Raw genomic sequence first — 20,307 nt, forward strand, 5'->3', positions numbered from 1 at the left:
TGTCTTTCTTTAATCCTTTCCTGTCCAATGTGGTTTAAAAACAAATGTGCATAATGAACATATGTAAATGATTAATGGTTGTTTCCACTCTCTTCAGGAAAGGGCTATCTTCATGCTTAACTCCATAATCAGTTATTCTGAGCCATTAAGATGGCTTCCTTCTCCAAAGCAATCATAGACCTCAAATATAAAATCCAGGAAAGCAAGAATATTAATTCCTGCACTATCTACTCATATGGCCAGACCAAGGAATTGGGGATCATTTCCTGTGGCCACATCTCGACATACCTGCATGCACTGATGATCCTTCTGAACCAGTTGCTTAGCAGGAATTGCACCCTGAGGAAGCTTCTTTCTTTGTAGGTCTACTTTACAAATGCTCGCTGGGCAAAAATCCACTTATCCGAACACAAGGAATGGGTATCCAAACCTTCCTATAAGATAAAGGGTAAAGGGACCCCTGACCATTAGGTCCAGTCGTGACTGACTCTGGGGTTGCGGCGCTCATCTCACTTTATTGGCCAAGGGAGCCGGCGTACAGCTTCCGGGTCATGTGGCCAGCATGACTAAGCCGCTTCTGGCAAACCAGAGCAGCGCACAGAAACACCGTTTACCTTCCTGCTGGAGTGGTACCTATTTATCTACTTGCACTTTGACAGGCTTTCAAACTGCTAGGTTGGCAGGAGCTGGGACCGAGCAACGGGAGCTCACCCCGTCACGGGGATTCGAACCGCCGACCTTCTGATCAGCAAGTCCTGGGCTCTGTGGTTTAACCCACAGCGCCACCCGCGTCCCTTAAACCTTGCTATAGCAGCGCAAATTCAGATATTCCAACAGAGGGCATTTAATTGATCTGCCTGTGGTTGAAGGTAGCACAACTATGAACCTTCTCTGCTGGACCTCTGAGCTCTGGCACCCTCCTGGGTAATTTTCAATTCTATGATCCCATTAATTAGGAACCTCTCAAAGAGACAAACCCTATGTTTAATGGTTCCTTTTACGCTTTTTCAACACAACTTGTGAATGTTTATTCAACCAAAATGCTTTTATTTTTAACAATCTGCTGCTTCACTTCGCTTTCTTTTCTCCTGCAAAGCAGGTGCATGCCTGGTTAATATAGCTGGTGCACGCTACATCCATGACCTTTTTGTGCCTCCATCAAGCCACCTGGAAAAACTGGGTAATGTTTTTGCATTTTAAGTGTCTGGTTAATTAGCATCCACATGCAGTAAAGTCTGGCTAAAAGGGGCTAATGTCAAAGGAAACCTATCTGCCAGTGGGGTTGGGGAAGGAAAGTCCTGTAGAGACTGGTCATGAGAGTTCTCGTTCTTTGTAGTGGTCAGAGTTTCCTGGCCTAATTGCATTTTTCTAAGAAACAAAAATGTTGATCTTTCTCTTAACTGGCTTAGAGTTGCTTTTACTTTACATTTTGTACTTGGGCACATATAGCCAAATAAAATATCATATGCATAATAAGTCAGTTTTGAAGTGCACACCTGTGTAGAAAAGACTACTTTCTCCCTTTAAAACATGCACAAAGGTCACATGGGAAAGGATTGGAAGTACTTTAAAACAAACTCTTTATTTTTCGAGGGGGTTTTTGGCTACATTTTAAAATTTAAAAAAATAACACAATCCCTCTTACGTGGCATGCAGTTTAGAACAACAGAGTATATAAATTAACAAATAAACATTAAGGAAAGAAGTTAAAGAAGCAATTGCTGCAAATATACATGTTTCCTTGTACATTAGTGAAAAAGTAACTTAAGATGTTGCCCCAAATCTTTTCCTGGGAAGCTGAAACAGTCTTTAGAACAGGGATGGGAAATCTGTGGTCCTCCAGGTGTTGTTGGACTACAACTTCCATCATCCCTGACTACTTGGGGCTGATGGGAACTGGATTCAAACAACATCTAGAGGGCCACAGACTTCTTTAGGGGGGGAAATGCTAAACCACAGAATAAAAGTTTGTTTCGTATCATAAAATTTATTCTTTGTCCATTCAGTGATTAAGAAACTTCCGTGTACTTCGAATGATGCTGCCGCTAATCTGTGTTCTGTTTATTTCTTGGCCTATCTTATCTAATTGTTCAAATAACTGTCAACATTTCAAGAGGAAGTTGTTTTGAAGTGAGCCAATGTTACGTTTTGCAACTGAAACTGAAAAAAAGCAAAGATCAGGATTTTACACTGACTACTATAGACTTGATGCTCTATTAACATTTTTATACCTGATTAACGTAGTCAAAGGCAAGCCCACACAATTATTTCCTCTTTTTAAAACCTATGCTAAATAGATGTGAGAGTAAAAACATTATTTTAATTTATTAAAGCAAGGGATTATAGAGTACCACTGAACACAAACCAACAGTTCTAGGAACCAAGCCAGTGATGTTTTCAAGCCTTGGGAGAAGGAAGCCATGGAAACTCAGAGTTTGCCTAACCAAATTCTACCCTAGAAACTTCATAATCCAAACTCTGGAAGAAGAAAAGACTATGACAGAGTCTAGTGGCCAACTCCATTAACTATGAACCTCCAAATGTGGTTCATAGTGGAACTTTACTGTCCTATATCTCTTTGACTGCTGTAGCTTATGGTGAGATTTTTGAGACGAAAATCCTCTCAGGTGCCTCAGTTGTTTAAAGCAAATGCTGTTATAAAATATTCAGATAAGACAAGCAAATATGGCAGCCAAACATAAAATAATCTGAGGCTTATTTAAATTGTCATCACAAGCTCCCTAAAGAAGAAGGTTTAAACCTATTTCCTAAATGCTCCCAATAAGTTTTCCAAACAGGTTTCCCTATAGCATAAATTCCACATGTTGAAGCCTTCCTTCTCCTCACAGCCTCATAACCTACTCAATTCAAATTTCATGTTGGATTTTATGGTGGCAGTATTAACAAAAATAAACAGCCTCATGATGAGAACACAGCTTGCAACTAGTAAGGTGTAGCCTTAACTTGAATTCTTCAAAAAGCAGCGCTTATATTACAGCTCACAATGTCTCTTAAAGTCACCTTCTTTAGCAAGCATTTGAAAGAAAGCACACAAGGGCTGCCCTCTTTCCCTCGACTGAGAGCACCAAGATTTGAAAAAGAAAACAAAATTCTTCATGCTTTCTTCTTGTCAACACTACGACCTGCCTGTGGCTGAGTCTCAGATTCCTAATCAGCTCTCACTCAGCCTAACACCAGTACAAAAGTTTTCACTTATTGTTTGGCAGCGGCTAAGCTCACCAAAGGGCCTGCAATGAGTAAGAAAGTGCTCACCAGAAAAAGCCAATGTCTGCTGCCTTAAAAGAGTAAGTGTTACATTCGCTAATCTTTGGTGTTGACAGAGAAAAGTCTAGGAGCAGATGCTTTTCAAAAGGTTATTGTCCTCTTATTCCATACTAAGATTTAGCAAGTTATTTTTATATTGTTTTAAGAGACTGCCTGTTATTACCAATGTGAAAAATAGCTTGCCCGAAGTCATTTTTCAAGCCAACAAATCATGGTGGTAAGAGGAATATTTCAGGCCCTGGAGGTATGTTTGAAAATGATAGAGGTTATGAAACAATCTTATAAATATCTCTGAAACAAGGTTGCAATGTGGTGCACATTCAGGCCCTGATTGATGTGTGACGTGGCCTACTGTACCTGTGCAAGTGTTCATCACAATAATGTCATGTCCAAATGCCGATATGAACCTATATATGACTGGGAGTGGCCGCCAAGACCATATAACAATGGTCCTGAAAGACCTACACTGGCTCCCACCGATACGTTTCCAAGCACAATTCAAAGTGTTGGTGTTGACCTTTAAAGCATTAAATGGCCTACCTGAAGGAGTGTCTCCATCCCCATTGTTCAACCTGGACACTGAGGTCCAGCTCTGAGGGCGTTCTGGTGGTTCCGTCACTGCGAGAATTGAGGTTACAGGGAACCAGGCAGGGGGCCTTCTCAGTAGTGGCACCAGCCCTGTGGAACGCCCTCCCACCAGATGTCAAGGAAATAAACAACTATCTGATTGTTATAAGACATCTGAAGGCAACCCTGTTTAGAGAAGTTTTTAATGTTTGATGTTCTATCGTGTTTTTAATATTCTGTTGGGAGCTGCCCAGAGTGGCTGGGGAAACCCAGTCAGATGGGCAGAGTATTATTATTATTATTATTATTATTATTATTATTATTATTATTACATTAGCATGCCAGCAATAACAAACAAATGAAGCTTGCTTATACCAAGTCACACCACTGGTCCATCTAGCTCAATATTGTCTAAGGTCTAAGTGTCTCTCAAGGGTTCCAGACATGAAACACTTCTATCCCTACTTGTAGGCGATGGGGATCGAACCTGAGATCCTCTGTTTGCAAAGCAGTTGCTCTGCCACTGACCTATGTGGGCATGCCAGTGATGTACAAATGCTACTTGTGTAAAAATAACACAAATTGAAAGTGCATTCATATGTTACAGGACATGCATGGAACATTTACACAGGTAAGTACTTTTCCTGTGGTCCATATCCCATATAAATTGGGCCTCAGTGTGACAAACTACTTATTTCTTTAGGAGCTGGTTAGACAACTGCAGTACCAACCCCTCACAAACACACACTTTCTTGTTAAGCCTATAAACACTACAAGCAGGTTCAGATGAAACAGGAAACTCTAGTTTTTCAGTACAATAACCCAGAACAAGAAGCAGAATTCTGCACACCCCATACTCTCTTCCATTTACATGCAAGCAAGGTGGAAATGGAAAGCTTTCCACCTTTAAATGGACCAGTGTTGCCCATCATATCAGAACCTCGGGAACTGTGGTTGTTCTCACAAGCCACTGTTTGAAGTAACCACTGTTCATCGAGGTTGGATGTCACATGGCTCATTTAAAATTGAAAGAAGAAGCTTTCCTTCTTTTACTTGAGGGCATGAAAGGGGAGGAGAGGGAATTGCAATGCGTGAAAGTGTAAGCTACAGTATTCTCAATAAATGGCTACTTAAACACCCACAGTGAAGGAGAGTCCACCATCATCCTAGATCATTGGTTCCATTGTGAAACTGCTCCTTCTTGCTAAAGGTTTTGTCTAATGATACCATGGTGCTTTTTCCAGTCTCAGGAAATAATGTTTTGATAGTCCAAAGGATGTGCTGCTAATTGCCTGGAAGCAGTCACTATTGCTCCTGGACATGAAGGAAAATGGCTCGGAACTAAGTCTAAATGTTAGGGAACATTTTTTAAAGGGACAGGTTATTTGTTTATCTTTAAGCAGACCTAATATAAATGAATTAAGGAAAACATGTCTTCTATGTAAAGTAAATGAAACAAAATTTATCATTATCTTTCTTGCACTAAAACTAAAAAAAAAAGGTTTTTATGTTTCCTACCTACCATACACCAGCTTTCCCATTGTGTCAGCATTACCTCATGCACCTGTACTGCATAAAACTTGCCATTCAATAACAGTTAATGAAATAAGATCAGTTTCGTAGTTACTTAGGAAATATTCTAAACACTTCAACCCCAGTCACATAAAAACTTAGACACATGGTAAATTTGACATTCCAGGAGTTACATACTCAGCTGGTGAAGAAAAACACTAATTGACACAAAAGGGCCTAGTATTGTTTTTCCACCATGCTGCAAATTCACAGATCACCCAATATTGACAAGAGGTTCTAGCCATTGGTGGTTTTGCCTTAGCAGAAAACACTTCAGCTTGGTCAAGTCAGGGCACCTGATCTTCCCAGATCCCCAAACACTCTTAAGCCCACTTCCTCCCCCAAAAGCTGCCTCTAAGGAAGATGATGTTCTGAAAATATTGTTTTATGTATTTTGTAGTTTGTTTGTCACAGCACTGAATGGAAGATGGCAGGATCCCCAAGCTCAGTGGAGAGTTTGCTTCGAGCACTAGGCCTGTAGGCAGACCAACTTTGCATTACAAAAATGTCTGCAAACACGACATGAAGGCTGGCAACATTAACCCCGCTGTGTGGGAATCCCTTGCAGACGACCGCAATGCCTGGAGACAGGTCGTATATCCACAGCAGTGATCAGAGGAGGAATGACTACTGGAAGAAGCTCGGAAAGAAGAAATACCATGTGGCAGCAAAACCAGACATCTTCGTCTTCCTTCTTGGTCTCTACAGCCACAGCTGACTCTGTAACCCTCCAATGGTTTGACTTTACCCTCGAAGGTGTACTCTTCCATTGTCTTGCGAGATGGACAGATGCCACCATAAACTTGTTATTTATTGTTTAGATGTATATTTTGTTTATATTGATCATAATTTTGATATTATCCGTTACTCTGAGTTTCCTTTCAAAGGTTACAAATATTACATTAAACGAAACAATGATATTAAAGTAAGTTATTGTTTTAAAAACTTTTTTCAAGTAGATCATAAATAAAACAATTGTGTTTGTCCTTACCCTTCTGTCCGGAATATGGTCCTAAAGCTGTCTCCCAGGCTCTTGTATCTGGTTGGATCAGTGTTTCCTCTTTGAATCTGGAACCTATAAAAAGTAGTCCATGATAGGACAAAAGCAATAGAAGGGTTTAAAAAGACAAATTTGACTTCAAAGATTCCACCCAAACTCTTCTTCAACATTCTCATGTGTAACTATTTTTTATTTACACCAGCTTTTAAACTGGCAGAGTTTTCTGAAATAACCATTATTCCCATTATGCAGAATGGAGGAACTGTGAAACCATTCATGTTTCTTGTCACTCTGATCACATAATATCCCTCTTTAAATCCCCACATGGGCTTCCTGTCCAGTCTTGGATCCAACACAAATCCTAGTGTTATCTATTGATAAACTGATAAATCTCATCTAAAGGTCTTCTGCTCCCTCAGATGATTCTGCTCTTCATTCTTTGCTGTCCTATAACACTTGAAAATGCCTCACAGAACATCTATACGCTTTCTTCAAATTGCTTTAAAAGACCCACCTTTTCCATGAAGCCTTTGGCATAATGCCCTAATGAGAGTCTAATCAGCTCTGGTAATGCCTCTCACTTGTCTGGATGGAGGACCGAGAGTGGTGTGTGTGTGTTTAGAAATTAGCCTATGGGGAGCGGGTGGTGCTGTGGTCTAAACCATTGAGCCTCTTGGGCTTGCTGATCAGAAGGTCGGCGGTTCGAATCCACACGACGGGGTGAGCTCCCATTGCTCTGTCCCACTTTCTGCCAACGTAGCAGTTTGAAAGCACGCCACTGCAAGTAGATAAATAGGTACCGCTCCGGTGGGAAGGTAAACGGTGTTTCTGTGCACTCTGGTTTCCGTCACGGTGTTCTGTTGCACCAGAAGCGGTTTAGTCATGCTGGCCACATGACCCGGAAAGCTGTCTATGGACAAACGCTGGCTCCCTCAGCCTGAAGCAAGATGAGCGCAGCAACCCCATAGCTGGCTTTGACTGGACTTAACCGTCCAGGGGTCCTTTACCTTTACCTTTTACCTTAGAAATTAGCCTACTCCACAAAGGTTAAATTTATGTTTCTTGCTCTACCCAATTTTGCCTCTGGCCCCACTAATCAGTGGAATGTGGACCACAGAAGGTTGCTCTATGAGACCCTTGAACTGAAACAGGCCCCCCACACACCCCATGGTGATGTGTACTTTACTTCCTTCAACATTTGGAAAGCCAGCCCTGTTGCATTTGGGATCCCTCCTGTGCTTTCTGCTGAGTGGCGCCCTGGGCTTCTGCCCCCAAGTCCTACGCTGAAGGCAGCACTGTACTCACTTCATATAACTGTCAGCTGCTGGTAGTGCGTGAGGCGGGAAATATACAGCTTGATGAGTTTTCCCAAGTTTAAGCTGCTACTCAACTCGATGAACATGGGATTTGCTTCAGCAACCTATTATCTTTCAGTTCTACCACATTAAGGTTCATTGATCTCCATTATTTCTACCCATGTGTAGATTACATTTATCTCCATAGCATAATCTAAAGTACACACCAATCTGCACACAGAGACTATCCTGTTCTCTTCTGTGTTAGGGAAAGGTCTGCAAGCAGGGCTGCTGTATTTTACTTGACGCTTCTAGAGTGTGAGAAGATAACATAACAATTCCATAAGGAATTTGCAAAAGACTGGAACATTTTAAGGAACTCTTTCTCAACATCTGCGATGAAAACTGATTTTTAATAGTGTTTTATTCTTTAGTCTTAGGTAGTTTTTTTCAAAGAAAAAATTAATGGCTACGAATGAGGAAACATTAGGTAATTAAAAGTACCATACAGTACATTTCAACAGGTGAGATTTGCAGTGCAAACCTCTGCAAGTCTACTCAGAAGAAAGCCCCACAGAACTCAATGGGACTTACTTCAAGGTAAATATGTATAGAACAGGAGCCCTACTGAAAGTAATGGGCCTTAAAGGTACATAATTTGGGCTGGATGGTGTCTACTGTTTCCAAAGTAGTTTTTTAATGTGACCATTTTCCAAGCTCCGAGAGAGAAATTTCCTGATGATGTAATGAAAATACATTGGGCAATTATGAAAGGAAGTCCACACCTCTTTTGAGTGCACTTATGTTGGGGCCTTTCTATAGTCCCAATAAAAGTAGTTCTGGCACATTCGAAATGGTTGTCTGGGGTAACTTCTTTTATGAGCCCAAAAAACAACTGTTGCCAAGTTGGCAGAGCAGCAAACACTCTTCAACAGCTTTACACTCCAGTAAGAACCGGTGCATAACTTTTCTTTTTTCAAAGAGCCCTTGGGAAGGTTAAGTCTCACATCTTCCAGTGGCATTAGATAAAGTTCAATAAATAACAGAATGCCAAATAACTGGTGCATTTTTAAATTGGGTGACAGAAAAACGCACCTGGTGGGAATCTCTACCATGTAGTATTAAAATATGTATTAATTTGTCAATTTAATGATAGTTTACGTCATTAAAAGGAATGCGCATTGCATCGTGTATAGATGAAGCTTTTTTGAAAGCTTAATTATCTTATAAAAGAAAGCAGGTAAGCAGCTCACTGCTTAAATTTCCAGGTGATGCAAACATTCTTTAAAATTTATCCAAAAGAAGTTGCAGAACAAAAAAAAGCAGAAATCTAGATAACTTGGTTGAGATGCCCAGCATAGATGTGTGAAAAGAGGTTGACTCTGGCTGTCAACACAAACTATTTACAGGTGTTCAGTACAGTGGTACCTCTGGTTACGTACTTAATTCGTTCCGGAGGTCTGTTCTTAACCTGAAACTGTTCTTAACCTGAAGCACCACTTTAGCTAATGGGGCCTCCCGCTGTTGCCACCGCACGATTTCTGTTCTCATCCTGAAGCAAAGTTCTTAACCCGAGATACTATTTCTGGGTTAGCGGAGTTTGTAACCTGAAGCGTCTGTATCCTGAAGCGTGTGTAACCTGAAGCGTCTGTAACCCGAGGTACCACTGTATTCATGTACTGTTCAGTATTAGGAGCACAACAAGCTTTAATCCAATTCAATCTGGAAGAATGGCAGATGAAGTTGATTGACTGTATGGGACTGGCAGAAATGACTGGCAGAATCCACGACCAGGGAGAAGAGTCGGCAGAAGAAGATTGGAAGAAATTTAAGGACTATTTACAGAAACATTGCAAAATTAATGAACTTTGAAAGATGCTGGATTGAATTTATGTGGTCTCTAGCTGTTATGGTAAAAAGAATTGGTATAAATATTGTTTAAGTTACAAAATTTAAGAAGTTGATTGGAAAATAAGGTGTTAGTTAAATGGAATGTTAAGAGATTAGGATTTGCTGGATAAACAATTTGAACTAGAAAACAAGAAGGGGAGGTATGAGGAAGTCAAGGAAATATGTTATTGAAAATTGGTATTGAAATTGATTTGTTTTTAATATTTTTTTTTCTTTTTTGTTTGTATAAAATTGAAAACTGTAATAAATATTTATTAAAAAAAAAACAAGCTTTAATCCAAGCCCTGTGCCTTCTTGAATGTCTGTAGATGACAAACCACATGCATGTAAGGAGGGCCTTCTGCAAATTTTTAAATGAATGCACATAGGCCAGGATGGAGCTTGTATCTTATGTACATAGGATGGAGCAAAAATACTCCAGACATGTCCTTTTGAATGTTATAGAAGGGCCCTACACACATGGTGCTGTGGTTTAAACCACAGAGCCTAGGGCTTGCAGTTCAGGTCAGCAGTTCAAATCCCCACGACAGGGTGAGCGCCCGTTCTTCGGTCCCTGCTCCTGCCAACCTAGCAGTTCGAAAGCACATCAAAGTGCAAGTAGATAAATAGGTACCGCTCCGGCGGGAAGGTAAATGGCGTTTCCGTGCACTGCTCTGGTTTGCCAGAAGTGGCTTAGTCATGCTGGCCACATGACCCGGAAGCTGTACGCCGGCTCCCTCGGCCAATAAAGCGAGATGAGCGCCGCAACCCCAGAGTCGGCCACAACTGGATCTAATGGTCAAGGGTCCCTTTACCTTTACCTTTACCTTTACACACATGCACGCTTTTGGAGCCTCAACAGACTTTTGGATAAATGTGCCTAGAACGAGTGGAGCTTGCTGCCATCCCACCACACATAGTATCCATGGAAACCAAATGTCTGAAAAGGATTGTAGTTGCTCTCAAATATCCCTCAGGAGCCTTGTCTACACACAAACAATTAAATGGATAGCTCAGTTGATAGAGCATGAGACTCTTAATCTCAGGGTCATGGGGTTCGGCCTCATGTTGGGCAAAAAGGTCCCTGCATTGCAGGATGAAGGATTAGATGACCCTCATGGTTGCTTCCAGCTCTATGAGTCTGCGATTTCACACTGCAGGTGGGAGATACCATTTTGTTACATTTCCATTTGCTAAAATCTTCTTGCATTTATAGTAGTAGTAGTAGTAGTAATTTATTATTTATACCCTGTCAATTTGGGCAGCTCCCAACAGAATATTAAAAACACGATAAAACATCACACATTAAAAACTTCCCTATACAGGGCTGCCTTCAGATGTCTTCTAAAAGTGAGGTAATTGACATCTGGTGGAAGGGTGTTCCACAGGGTGGGTGCCACTACAGAGAAGGCCCTCTGCCTGGTTCCTGAAGGAACTGCCAGAAGGCCCTCAGAGCCGATTCAGGGTCCAGACTGAACGATGGGGGTGGGGATGCTTTTTAAGGTAAACAGGGCCAAGGACGTTTAGGGCTTTAAAGGTCAGCACCAACACTTTGAATTGTGCGCGGAAACGTATTGGGAGCCAGTGTAGGTCTTTCAAGACCGGTGTTATATGGTCTCGGTGGCCGCTCCCAGTCACCAGTCTAGCTGCCGCATTCTGGATTAGCTGTAGTTTCCAGGTCACCTTCAAAGGTAGCCCCATGTAGAGTGCATTGCAGTAGCCCAAGTGGGAGATAACTAGAGCATGCACCACTCTGGCAAGACAGTCCGCAGGCAGGTAGGGTCTCAGCCTGCGTACCAGATGGAGCTGGTAGACAGCTGCCCTGGACACAGAACTGACCTGCACCTCCATGGACAGCTGTGAGTCCAAAATGACTCCCAGGCCGCACACCTTAAGGGGCACAGTTACCCCATTCAGGACCAGGGAGTCCCCCACACCTATCCACCCCCCCCCCAAAAAAAACCACACAGGAGTTCTAACTCTCTATGTTCTAGCATATCCTGTTCTTTTATACTTCAGTGTTGTTGTTTTTTGGTTTTTAGTGGAGGAAGCATTCATAAATATGAGTCCACACCTGGCTTTTGAATCTGAAGTGGTAACATATTCTACTACCTCTGGACTCTCCTACCTCATCTTGCTGTAGACTAGGTTTAGTCTACACTGAGATGAAGCAGAAGGAGAGATGGCAAGATTAAAAGAAGAGTTTTATTGTGCAGGGAAGGCTAGTAATTGTGGCTAGGATATAGAAAGGGCTTTTTCTCTGGTAGTCACAGTGATGTTATCCTTCTTTGTTATCACACATCTTCATCAAAAGTGGCTCTTTCCATGAAGAATTCTACTGCAAATAATGTAGTTCAAGAGTCTACTCGTCCTAATAGTCATAACTGCACAGCAAAATAATTAATAAGACCACAGCAAAGTAAACATTAAGCACTTAAGTGCCTTTGATCTATCTTTCCCATTGGCATCAGTGAGAATTGTACTTCACTTTGTCTCCTTTCCCCCCTAAGTATTTAATAATCTAGATCAATTCAATGAATGAAGGAAACAAGTAAATATGCAAAATATGCTTTATGGTTCATAAGAGACAAGATCTGCACATTGTTAAATGAGTTATTAGTAGCAAGTAACAATGTTGCATAGAGAAGAACATTCCTCTCCTTAGGTATTTTGGATTTGTTCTTTTTGTAGTAAATCAGTTTTATAGTTTTAATAGCAACCCTAAACTACATGCCAATTAGGCGCTGTAATCTAGTTCTGTGAATAGAGGTCTTTGATATGAAGTTGCCAGGCTCAATAAAATCGGGCGTAACTTGTTAATGAAGTAGTTAATTGATTGCCAGTACTTGTTATAAAAAAGCTCATGTGTGAACTCAAGAATTGGTTTTACCAGAGGCAAGTGAAGATGTGCAGGAGGCAGACAGAAGGAGAAATGCTGATTTAAAGAAAGAATCCAGTTCAAAAAGTGTTTTCGCTGGAGTCAATGTTGAAAGACTAAGCATGACCCGAATATACAAAATAATGGTAAGTTAAAAACTGAATAATGTTTTATAACTTTATGCTTTACGAACAATCTGCAGTCTACTGAGGTTAGACTTCCTTCCTTGTCAAATTAATTGCCAATCAGACTGAAGTACTTTTAAGTAGCAGACACCATAAATGTAGGAAGGTAATGGCTTGGTGGATAGCAGAATGCTGATTCTTCAACATCAACTTTGTTGGACTGGTCATGTTGTGTGGATGCCTGATTATTATCTTCCAAAGCAACTACTCTATTCCACTCTTAAAAATGGAAAGCGTAATGCTGGTGGTCAACAAAAGAGGTTTAAAGACTCTCTCAAGGCAAATCTAAAAATATATAGTATAAAAACCGACAACTGGGAAACACTGACCTGAGAGTGCTCCAATTGGAGAACAGCCTTTACCAAAGCTGTCATGGGCTTTGAAGACGCTTGAACTCAGGACGAAAGGGAGAAACATGCTAAGAGGAAGGCACACTTGGCAAACCCTCACTGTGAACAACTCCCACCTGGAAAAACCTATGTCCCCACTGTAGACGGATGTGTGGATCCAGAATTGGCCTCCACAGTCACTTACAGACTCACTGTTAAACCATGTTCATGGAAGACAATCTTACTTGGCTATGAGTGATTACTGAAGAAGAAGAAGAAGAAGAAGAAGAAGAAGAAGAAGAAGAAGAAGAAGATTAACCCACACTCCCACCAGCATGTAGAAATGGCCAGTAGAGTATATTGTGATTGATTAACTGAGGACAAATGGTAACCTGAAATTAAAATTGAAATTAAAAGTTTTGATCAGATAAAGTAGGGGTGGGAAACCTTTCTCAGTCTGAGGGGCACATTTCCTGCTGGGGCCATATACCAGGTGTGGGTCAGAGTCAAAAGTGGATGGAGCAAAGAATACAACTTTGTACAGTAGTCTAGTTTCAGCACACAACTTACTCTCTCGTCCATCCATCCAAGCAAGCAAGAGGTCTTACCAGAATTCAAGGACACATTCCAGCCAGGCAAAAGCATTCCAGGAAGGTATGAAGCAGGGCTGGTGAGTGGGGTGGTCTGGGGAGGGTGTGTGTGGCTGGGGTCAGTCTTGATAGAAGCCTTAAGGAGCCATAGCCCGGATATAGATGTTGCAGTCCTATTTATTATACTTCTTGTTTTGGTTTGGAAAAAACAAGAAACCTGAACTGGAAGCACAGAAGCTTCTGTTTGGTGATCGCATCCTGTCTTGACCTTTAGCTTAAGGATACTCTTCATCAGGGGTCAGCAAACTTTTTCAGCAGGGGGCCGGTCCACTGTCCCTCAGACCTGGGGGGGGCAGGCTGGACTATATTTTGAAAAAAAATAAATGAACGAATTCCTATGCCCCACAAATAACCCAGAGATGCATTTTAAATAAAAGGACACATTCTACTCATGTAAAAACACGCTGATTCCCAAACCGTCCACGGGCCGGATTTAGAAGGCCTTAGTTTGCCTACCCATGCTCTTCATTAACGCTGTCAGACCACCTCGGCCCTCAATTCTAGCACATATGAAAGTCTTGCAAGGAAAATGCAAAGGAAGAACATAAGGCGTCTTCACCGGGTGCTGGAACATCGGCAGCTGCCCTGCTTCAGCCCTCTGCAACTGTGCTAAAGATGAATCAAGCAAAGTAAAGAGAAGAGGAGCAGAATATTTGATTTTCCTATTTGAGCACCCTCCCCCCTTTTATTCTCAGGATCCCAGCCTTAGTGTGGGAATTTTATTTATTTGTGAAATAAAATAGATAAATCACTGCTGCCTTTCCCATAAAAGGCTGAGTCCCCAGCATTTTCAGGTAGGATGGGGACAGACCTCTGTCTGGAACCCCGGAAAGCTGCTGTCGCTCAGTGCAGACAATACTGAACTAGATGGACCTGACTTGTTATAGGGCAGAGAAAGCCAGAGCATATGTTCCTATCACAAAATAATTCATATCCTTAAAATCCTTTATTATTTCATTCTTGTTTAATTTGATTGTTCATGCCACAGGGATTTGGTATCTACATGTTTTCTGGTATTGTTCTTACCTTCAGACCCTGAGATAGGAAGGGCTTTGAATTAGAAAGGGCTACATTCTGGAAACTCCCCAAATTGCTGTTCCTAAAAGCACAACCAATTTCAAAATGAATATTCCAAGGCTGCATACTTACTGATTCACATGGTAAGTAACAGGGCTGTATTTTAAGCTGTCACATTTAATTAGGGCATTTACTCTAATGCTTTTTGTTCACAATTTGGATATTTGCTACTATACATATTGCATTTGTCATTACTTATGCTTAGATTTCATTAGGGGCTTAGTTATTACCGAATGAACACTGATAAGTTATTCCACCATCTGGAACAGAATGTGCAGGTTGTTTATATTACTTACCAAGGATAATAAGTAAATTGAGAGTATAATTCTGCAGTTTATTTGAAGGGTAAATCTTTCAAATCACATAAACTGTTGAAAATATGGACATTAGAATTCAAAACAAATACCTAATTATTTTAAGCCAGAGGTATAAATTTTGCCAATACGGGGCTTTATATTTTAACTATTATAATACTGCAATGATATTTTAAGTATAAGCATAAGACAGAGAACAGTAGAACAGTGCAGAAACAGGAAATTATCTTCTTTTCAGTAGATCTTTCAACAACTTCACTCTCTAATTGACCTCTGCCACACTTCATTACTCTGGATATGCTATATTATATTCTTAATTCTGCTTCTGTCTAACCATTAGATGAAACTGGGTTAAAAAATACAATCCCAACATTAATTGAAATCAAAATGCACATGTCATTTATGAGCAAGTGCACCTCTTCTTAAAAACAAAAAGGTTAGAAGATGGGAAATGTTTTGAGAACTAAAAGTGATGTAGATATTCATACAAATTTTTCATTCATACAGCATAGCTACCTTCTTATGGATTCAAATGTGCAGGGATAGTATGTGGTAAGCTCTTTCTCTATCAGACTGAAAATTGGGATTAGGACATAGTTGAATGATCTCCTGGGTGAAATATTAGCGAACGATAATTTAAATGCACAACCCCACACCTGCAGAGTGAAGGGCCATCATCCAGAAACTATAGTAACTCATACTCTATCTGTGTTTGAACGAAACCACTTCAGATAAGATGGAAGCACTTGCAGGCCTCAATAGCCTTCCATTTGGCAGTTTAGCTAAACCACAGTTTACTGGAAAAGAATGAGCTAAAACAAGCCACAGCAAACCTTGGACTTGCACATCTCCTTGCTTGTGGCTGCAAGGAGCTCAGAAGCTTTCCCTTCTGTCTTTGCTGACAAATCATTGTAAATGTTAACTAGGCTTTGTAAACTTGGAACCTTAAACATAGTTACTAGGGAGTAAGCCCCATTGAACATGGTGTGGCTTAATTCTGAGCAAACATGCATAGGATTACCCTGTAAACATATGAAAAATAAATACACTGACCACTCACAAAGCAGTGTTGATGAGTAGGCAAACATCCTGACATGTCATGATGAAATGGTAAGGGAATCATGAAATAATTTTCTCTTTGAATTAATCTGGTTTTCCATAACATTTAGTAAAGTAAGTCAAAGCTACAGGAGTTTTCCAAAGACAGAACTAAGAACTGTGTCTGAAATAATTAAAAGACACTTAGAATACTTGGCAAAGCCAGAGATACATAAATTAAACCTGCCTGGGAGCAGGTTTAACTTGTCCATGGAACAGTTGCATGGAGATCTGCTACAGTAATTACACTAATGGTTAACAAAAATAACTAATTATAGCTGTCTCACTGGTGCATGACACACAAATAGTTTAACGCCTCTCCGACAGACTCACAGCATATTGCAGTTCGAGCCATAAATATTGTTGATAATCTAATTTGCAAGTAGCATTTTTCAGAACTAAGTCATCCACTTTAGTGAACATTACCACAGTTTTACTCCAAATTAAAGATGTCAGTCAAGCTGTAAGGCTTTTATAGAAGCATTTTATTTTAATGAGAAAATGAGAACATTGTTCAGCATTCAGTCAATTTGGCTTGGTCTTATTACAAGCTTGGATCTGCCACACTCTAACTCCAGTGGTGTGGATGGTGCAGAATTAGGCCCTGGAATAATGTTCCCTTATAATGTCTGGCCTCCAACTGGCCCTCAATTTAATTCCCCCTTTTCACTCCCTGCTCCCAAAGTTTGAGCTGAAAGTCTGTGATGTAGAATTTTTGGCTGAGCCTCAGGTCTGCCCAACCCTCTGACTGTCTCTTACACAAAGAAAACAAGGGTAAACAGCTTCCACTTGTATTCCATTAAAAGAGGTAATTCACCCATGATGTCTTCATATATGTTATGTGAAGCGATTATAACAGTGAGACAGCTACAGTCCTAAATGGATGGCCATACTTCTCAATAACTTGTAGCATTTCCTGATTTCAGGACAGACTCACTCTATTCAAGGAGTTGAGTATGTTTAACCTGGATAAGATGAGACTGAGAGAAGATATGATGGCCATATTCAAATATCTTGAGGGCTGTCACAGTCACATGGAAGATGGAGCAAACTTCTTTTCTCCTGCTCCAGAGGCTAGGCCCCAAACAAATGGATTTGACTTACAAGAAAGGAGATTCTAACTAAACACCAGGAAGAACTTTCTGACAGTAAGAGCTGTTCAACAGTGAAATGGACACCACCTAAAGGTGGTGGGTCTCCTTCCTTGGAGGTTTTTAAGCAGAGGGTGGATTGCTATCTGTCAGGGATTGCAGGGGGCTTAACTAGATGGCGCTCAGGATCCCTTCCAACTCTGCAATTCTACCGTTAAGATTCAGTATCTCCTTGAAAGCAGAAACTATTAAAATGGGCCCTATCCCCCTTTTAAATTTTACATTTGCCTAAGAGCAAGGAGATGCACTCTGACCCTCACTGAACAGAGGCCAGCTTCCAAATGAAGAATAGAAGACTCAGCTGCCTTGGAGAGCTCAAAAATAACACAAATATATTTATTCTGGGATATTTCCAGATTTGTCTTTTAAAGAGATCTCCATATTTGTCTGCTATAACAGATTTGCGGGATGACTTTGGCTTCATAAATTCTTAGGGCTGATGGAATTTGTCTACCTCATTTATTCCAATAGAACCTTGATAGAGAGTTCACTGTATTAATAGTCAATTTATTTGTATTCATGAAGTGCTTATTCGAGTTCCCAGTTGAAGTAAAACATAAACCTAGATATTTAAAGGATTTCACCTTCTCAGCGGGTTGCCCATCAATTTGCCACTTGTGTTTTTAAACCTATCAGCAAAAGCCAAAACGTTTATCTTTTCATAATTAGTTTTTTCTTGAACTACGAATTGATTAACAAATTTCAAAAGTCTTCTTAACCCTTGCTGGATTTGAGACAATACAATAGCATCATCGCTATTGGAACTAGATATGGAACAACTGATTGGTTCAAAATTGAGAAAGGAGTACGACAAGGCTGTATATTGTCCGTATAGTTAAAGCTATGCTTTTCCCAGTAGTGATGTATGGAAGTGAGAGCTGGACCATAAAGAAGGCTGATCACCGAAGAATTGATGCTTTTGAATTATGGTGCTGGAGGAGACTCTTGGGAGTCCCATGGACTGCAAGAAGATCAAACCTATCCATTCTGAAGGAAATCAGCCCTGAGTGCTCACTGGAAGGACAGATCGTGAAGCTGAGGCTCCAATACTTTGGCCACCTCATGAGAAGAGAAGACTCCCTGGAAAAGACCCTGATGTTGGGAAAGATGGAGGGCACAAGGAGAAGGGGACGACAGAGGACGAGATGGTTGGACAGTGTTCTCGAAGCTACAAACATGAATCTGAGCAAACTGCGGGAGGCAGTGGAAGACAGGAGTGCCTGGCGTGCTCTGGTCCATGGGGTCACAAAGAGTCGGACACGACTTAACGACTAAACAACAACAACAACAAAATTCATTCACTGTCCATACAGAAAACATCTCTTTTTCCATCATCACAAATGCTTTATGCCCCCGAGGAAGAACCCGAGTACATTTTCCACATATGGTTCAGGGAAGATCATCGTTTTTCTTTACTACTGGCTAGTTGCTAGCCATCATGTCATCACTGCATTAAATTGTCAAATGAAGTTATCAGACTGCAATATCATTAGCATGTGCCCAAATCCACATTGCAAATTCTGTACATCATTCTTCCACAACAGAGAACAAGATACAAAGCTCAAGATACAAAGTTCATTCATAGTAACCATATCAAATCAGGGATACTAAACAAGCCCTAACACTGAATTCCATTTTACCTATTAATTACCATGCATAAAAGGCTCCAGGCTGCACACTGGTGCAATTGCTCTGCAGCCAGTGGAATTTCACTGAAAGGTCTTTACAAAAAAAGAGCTAGGTAGTTCCACACAATTGTTTTACGAGGTTTTGATTTCCCCTATGTTATAGCAACTTTCTTTCTGACTAGTAAAGCAGGGAGATGCCTGCTACTCTGCCGGTTTCTAGAAAACTTGTTAAAGGTTTTTATTTATTTATATTATTACTCTTTTTAAAAAAATTATAATTTCCATTTATAAGAAAAAAGAAAACATTTCAACAATCATTCAACAATAATTCTAACCTTTTAACCTCGACTCCGCCCCCTTTCTGCAGTGCCTTAAAAGTTCTTTCCTTCTTTTCCTGCATATCCCAATGGTCTCAACTTATTCTTTTAATTCTGTTATTGTATATGTTTTTGAAACTGCACATTTTTACAGTGATCCTGCTAATGTCTTAATCTATTTGCAATTTGTTTGTAAATACACTGGAACGTCAGGTTGCAAACGTGATCCGTGCAGGGAATGAAATGTACAAATCATACTACTATCACAAGTTGACTAGGCAATTACACAGGTGAAGTCCAAATAAGGATCTAAGTTTCAACAGCAGTACTAAGAAATATGGTTAATACTACTTTTAGATAAAATGTTATGCTAAAATTTGTTTTAAAATATCAGGTTATCACTTCCTCATCTTTTGGCTAAGGTCAGGAGTAGAAAAAAAATCAGATAATGTCCTTGGATGCATCAATATTTTCAACAAGAGATCTGCATTTCACTGAAAAATAAAAACCCTTGTTTGATATGTCTGGCTATAATGTATATTGCCAAGCCTAAGAGAGCACTATTAAAACACCATTAAAGTTCTAAATAGAATTCACTAAAGCTAGGAAATTTAGAATTAAGAGTTAAAGTTCTATTCTGATCCACCCAGCTGTGCCCCAATATTAAACATACATGGTTTTCATTATCAACTAGAAGTGAAAGGCCATTTAATACTTGCCTCCAATATTGCCAGTAAAGGACCATGTTTAAACGGGCAATCTTAATTTGCTGATCCTATGATTTAAGAAAAACAAATCAACCTAGCATTAATTTCTGGGCATTTCATTATTCTAAGCACATCATAATAATGTGTAGCACACTGGATTACTGCTATGGGAGTTACCCCCAAGGTTGGTCAGAAGCTGCAGTGGGTCAATTGCCCACTGGGGTAGAATTTCGCCATCATGTTACACCACTGCTGAAAGAATTGGACAGGCTGCCAATTAACTACCAGGTTAAATTCAAGGTGCAGGGACTGGTGTACAAATCTTGATATAGGTTGAGACGAGGGACTCAGCTAGAATGGTAAA

At 40.4% G+C, this 20,307-nt stretch overlaps 1 protein-coding gene across 4 annotated transcripts in view; it reads right to left on the reverse strand.

Annotated features, from left to right (window-relative positions):
* Window positions 1-20,307, reverse strand: part of SLC25A21 (solute carrier family 25 member 21) — a 274,572-nt gene that overhangs the window by 81,067 nt on the left and 173,198 nt on the right. For 3 of the 4 annotated variants that reach the window (XM_083619564.1, XM_083619562.1, XM_083619561.1), the window contains exon 3: window positions 6,416-6,499. The exons of the other annotated variant lie outside the window; for it this stretch is intronic. In XM_083619564.1, coding sequence (XP_083475690.1) covers window positions 6,416-6,499 — 84 coding nt within the window. The remainder of the gene's footprint in view (window positions 1-6,415; window positions 6,500-20,307) is intronic. 4 annotated transcript variants of the gene reach the window in all.

The sequence above is a fragment of the Podarcis filfolensis genome (assembly GCF_964270895.1).
Source record: "Podarcis filfolensis genome assembly, chromosome: 1".
In the NCBI taxonomy this organism is placed as follows: Eukaryota; Metazoa; Chordata; class Lepidosauria; order Squamata; family Lacertidae; genus Podarcis; species Podarcis filfolensis.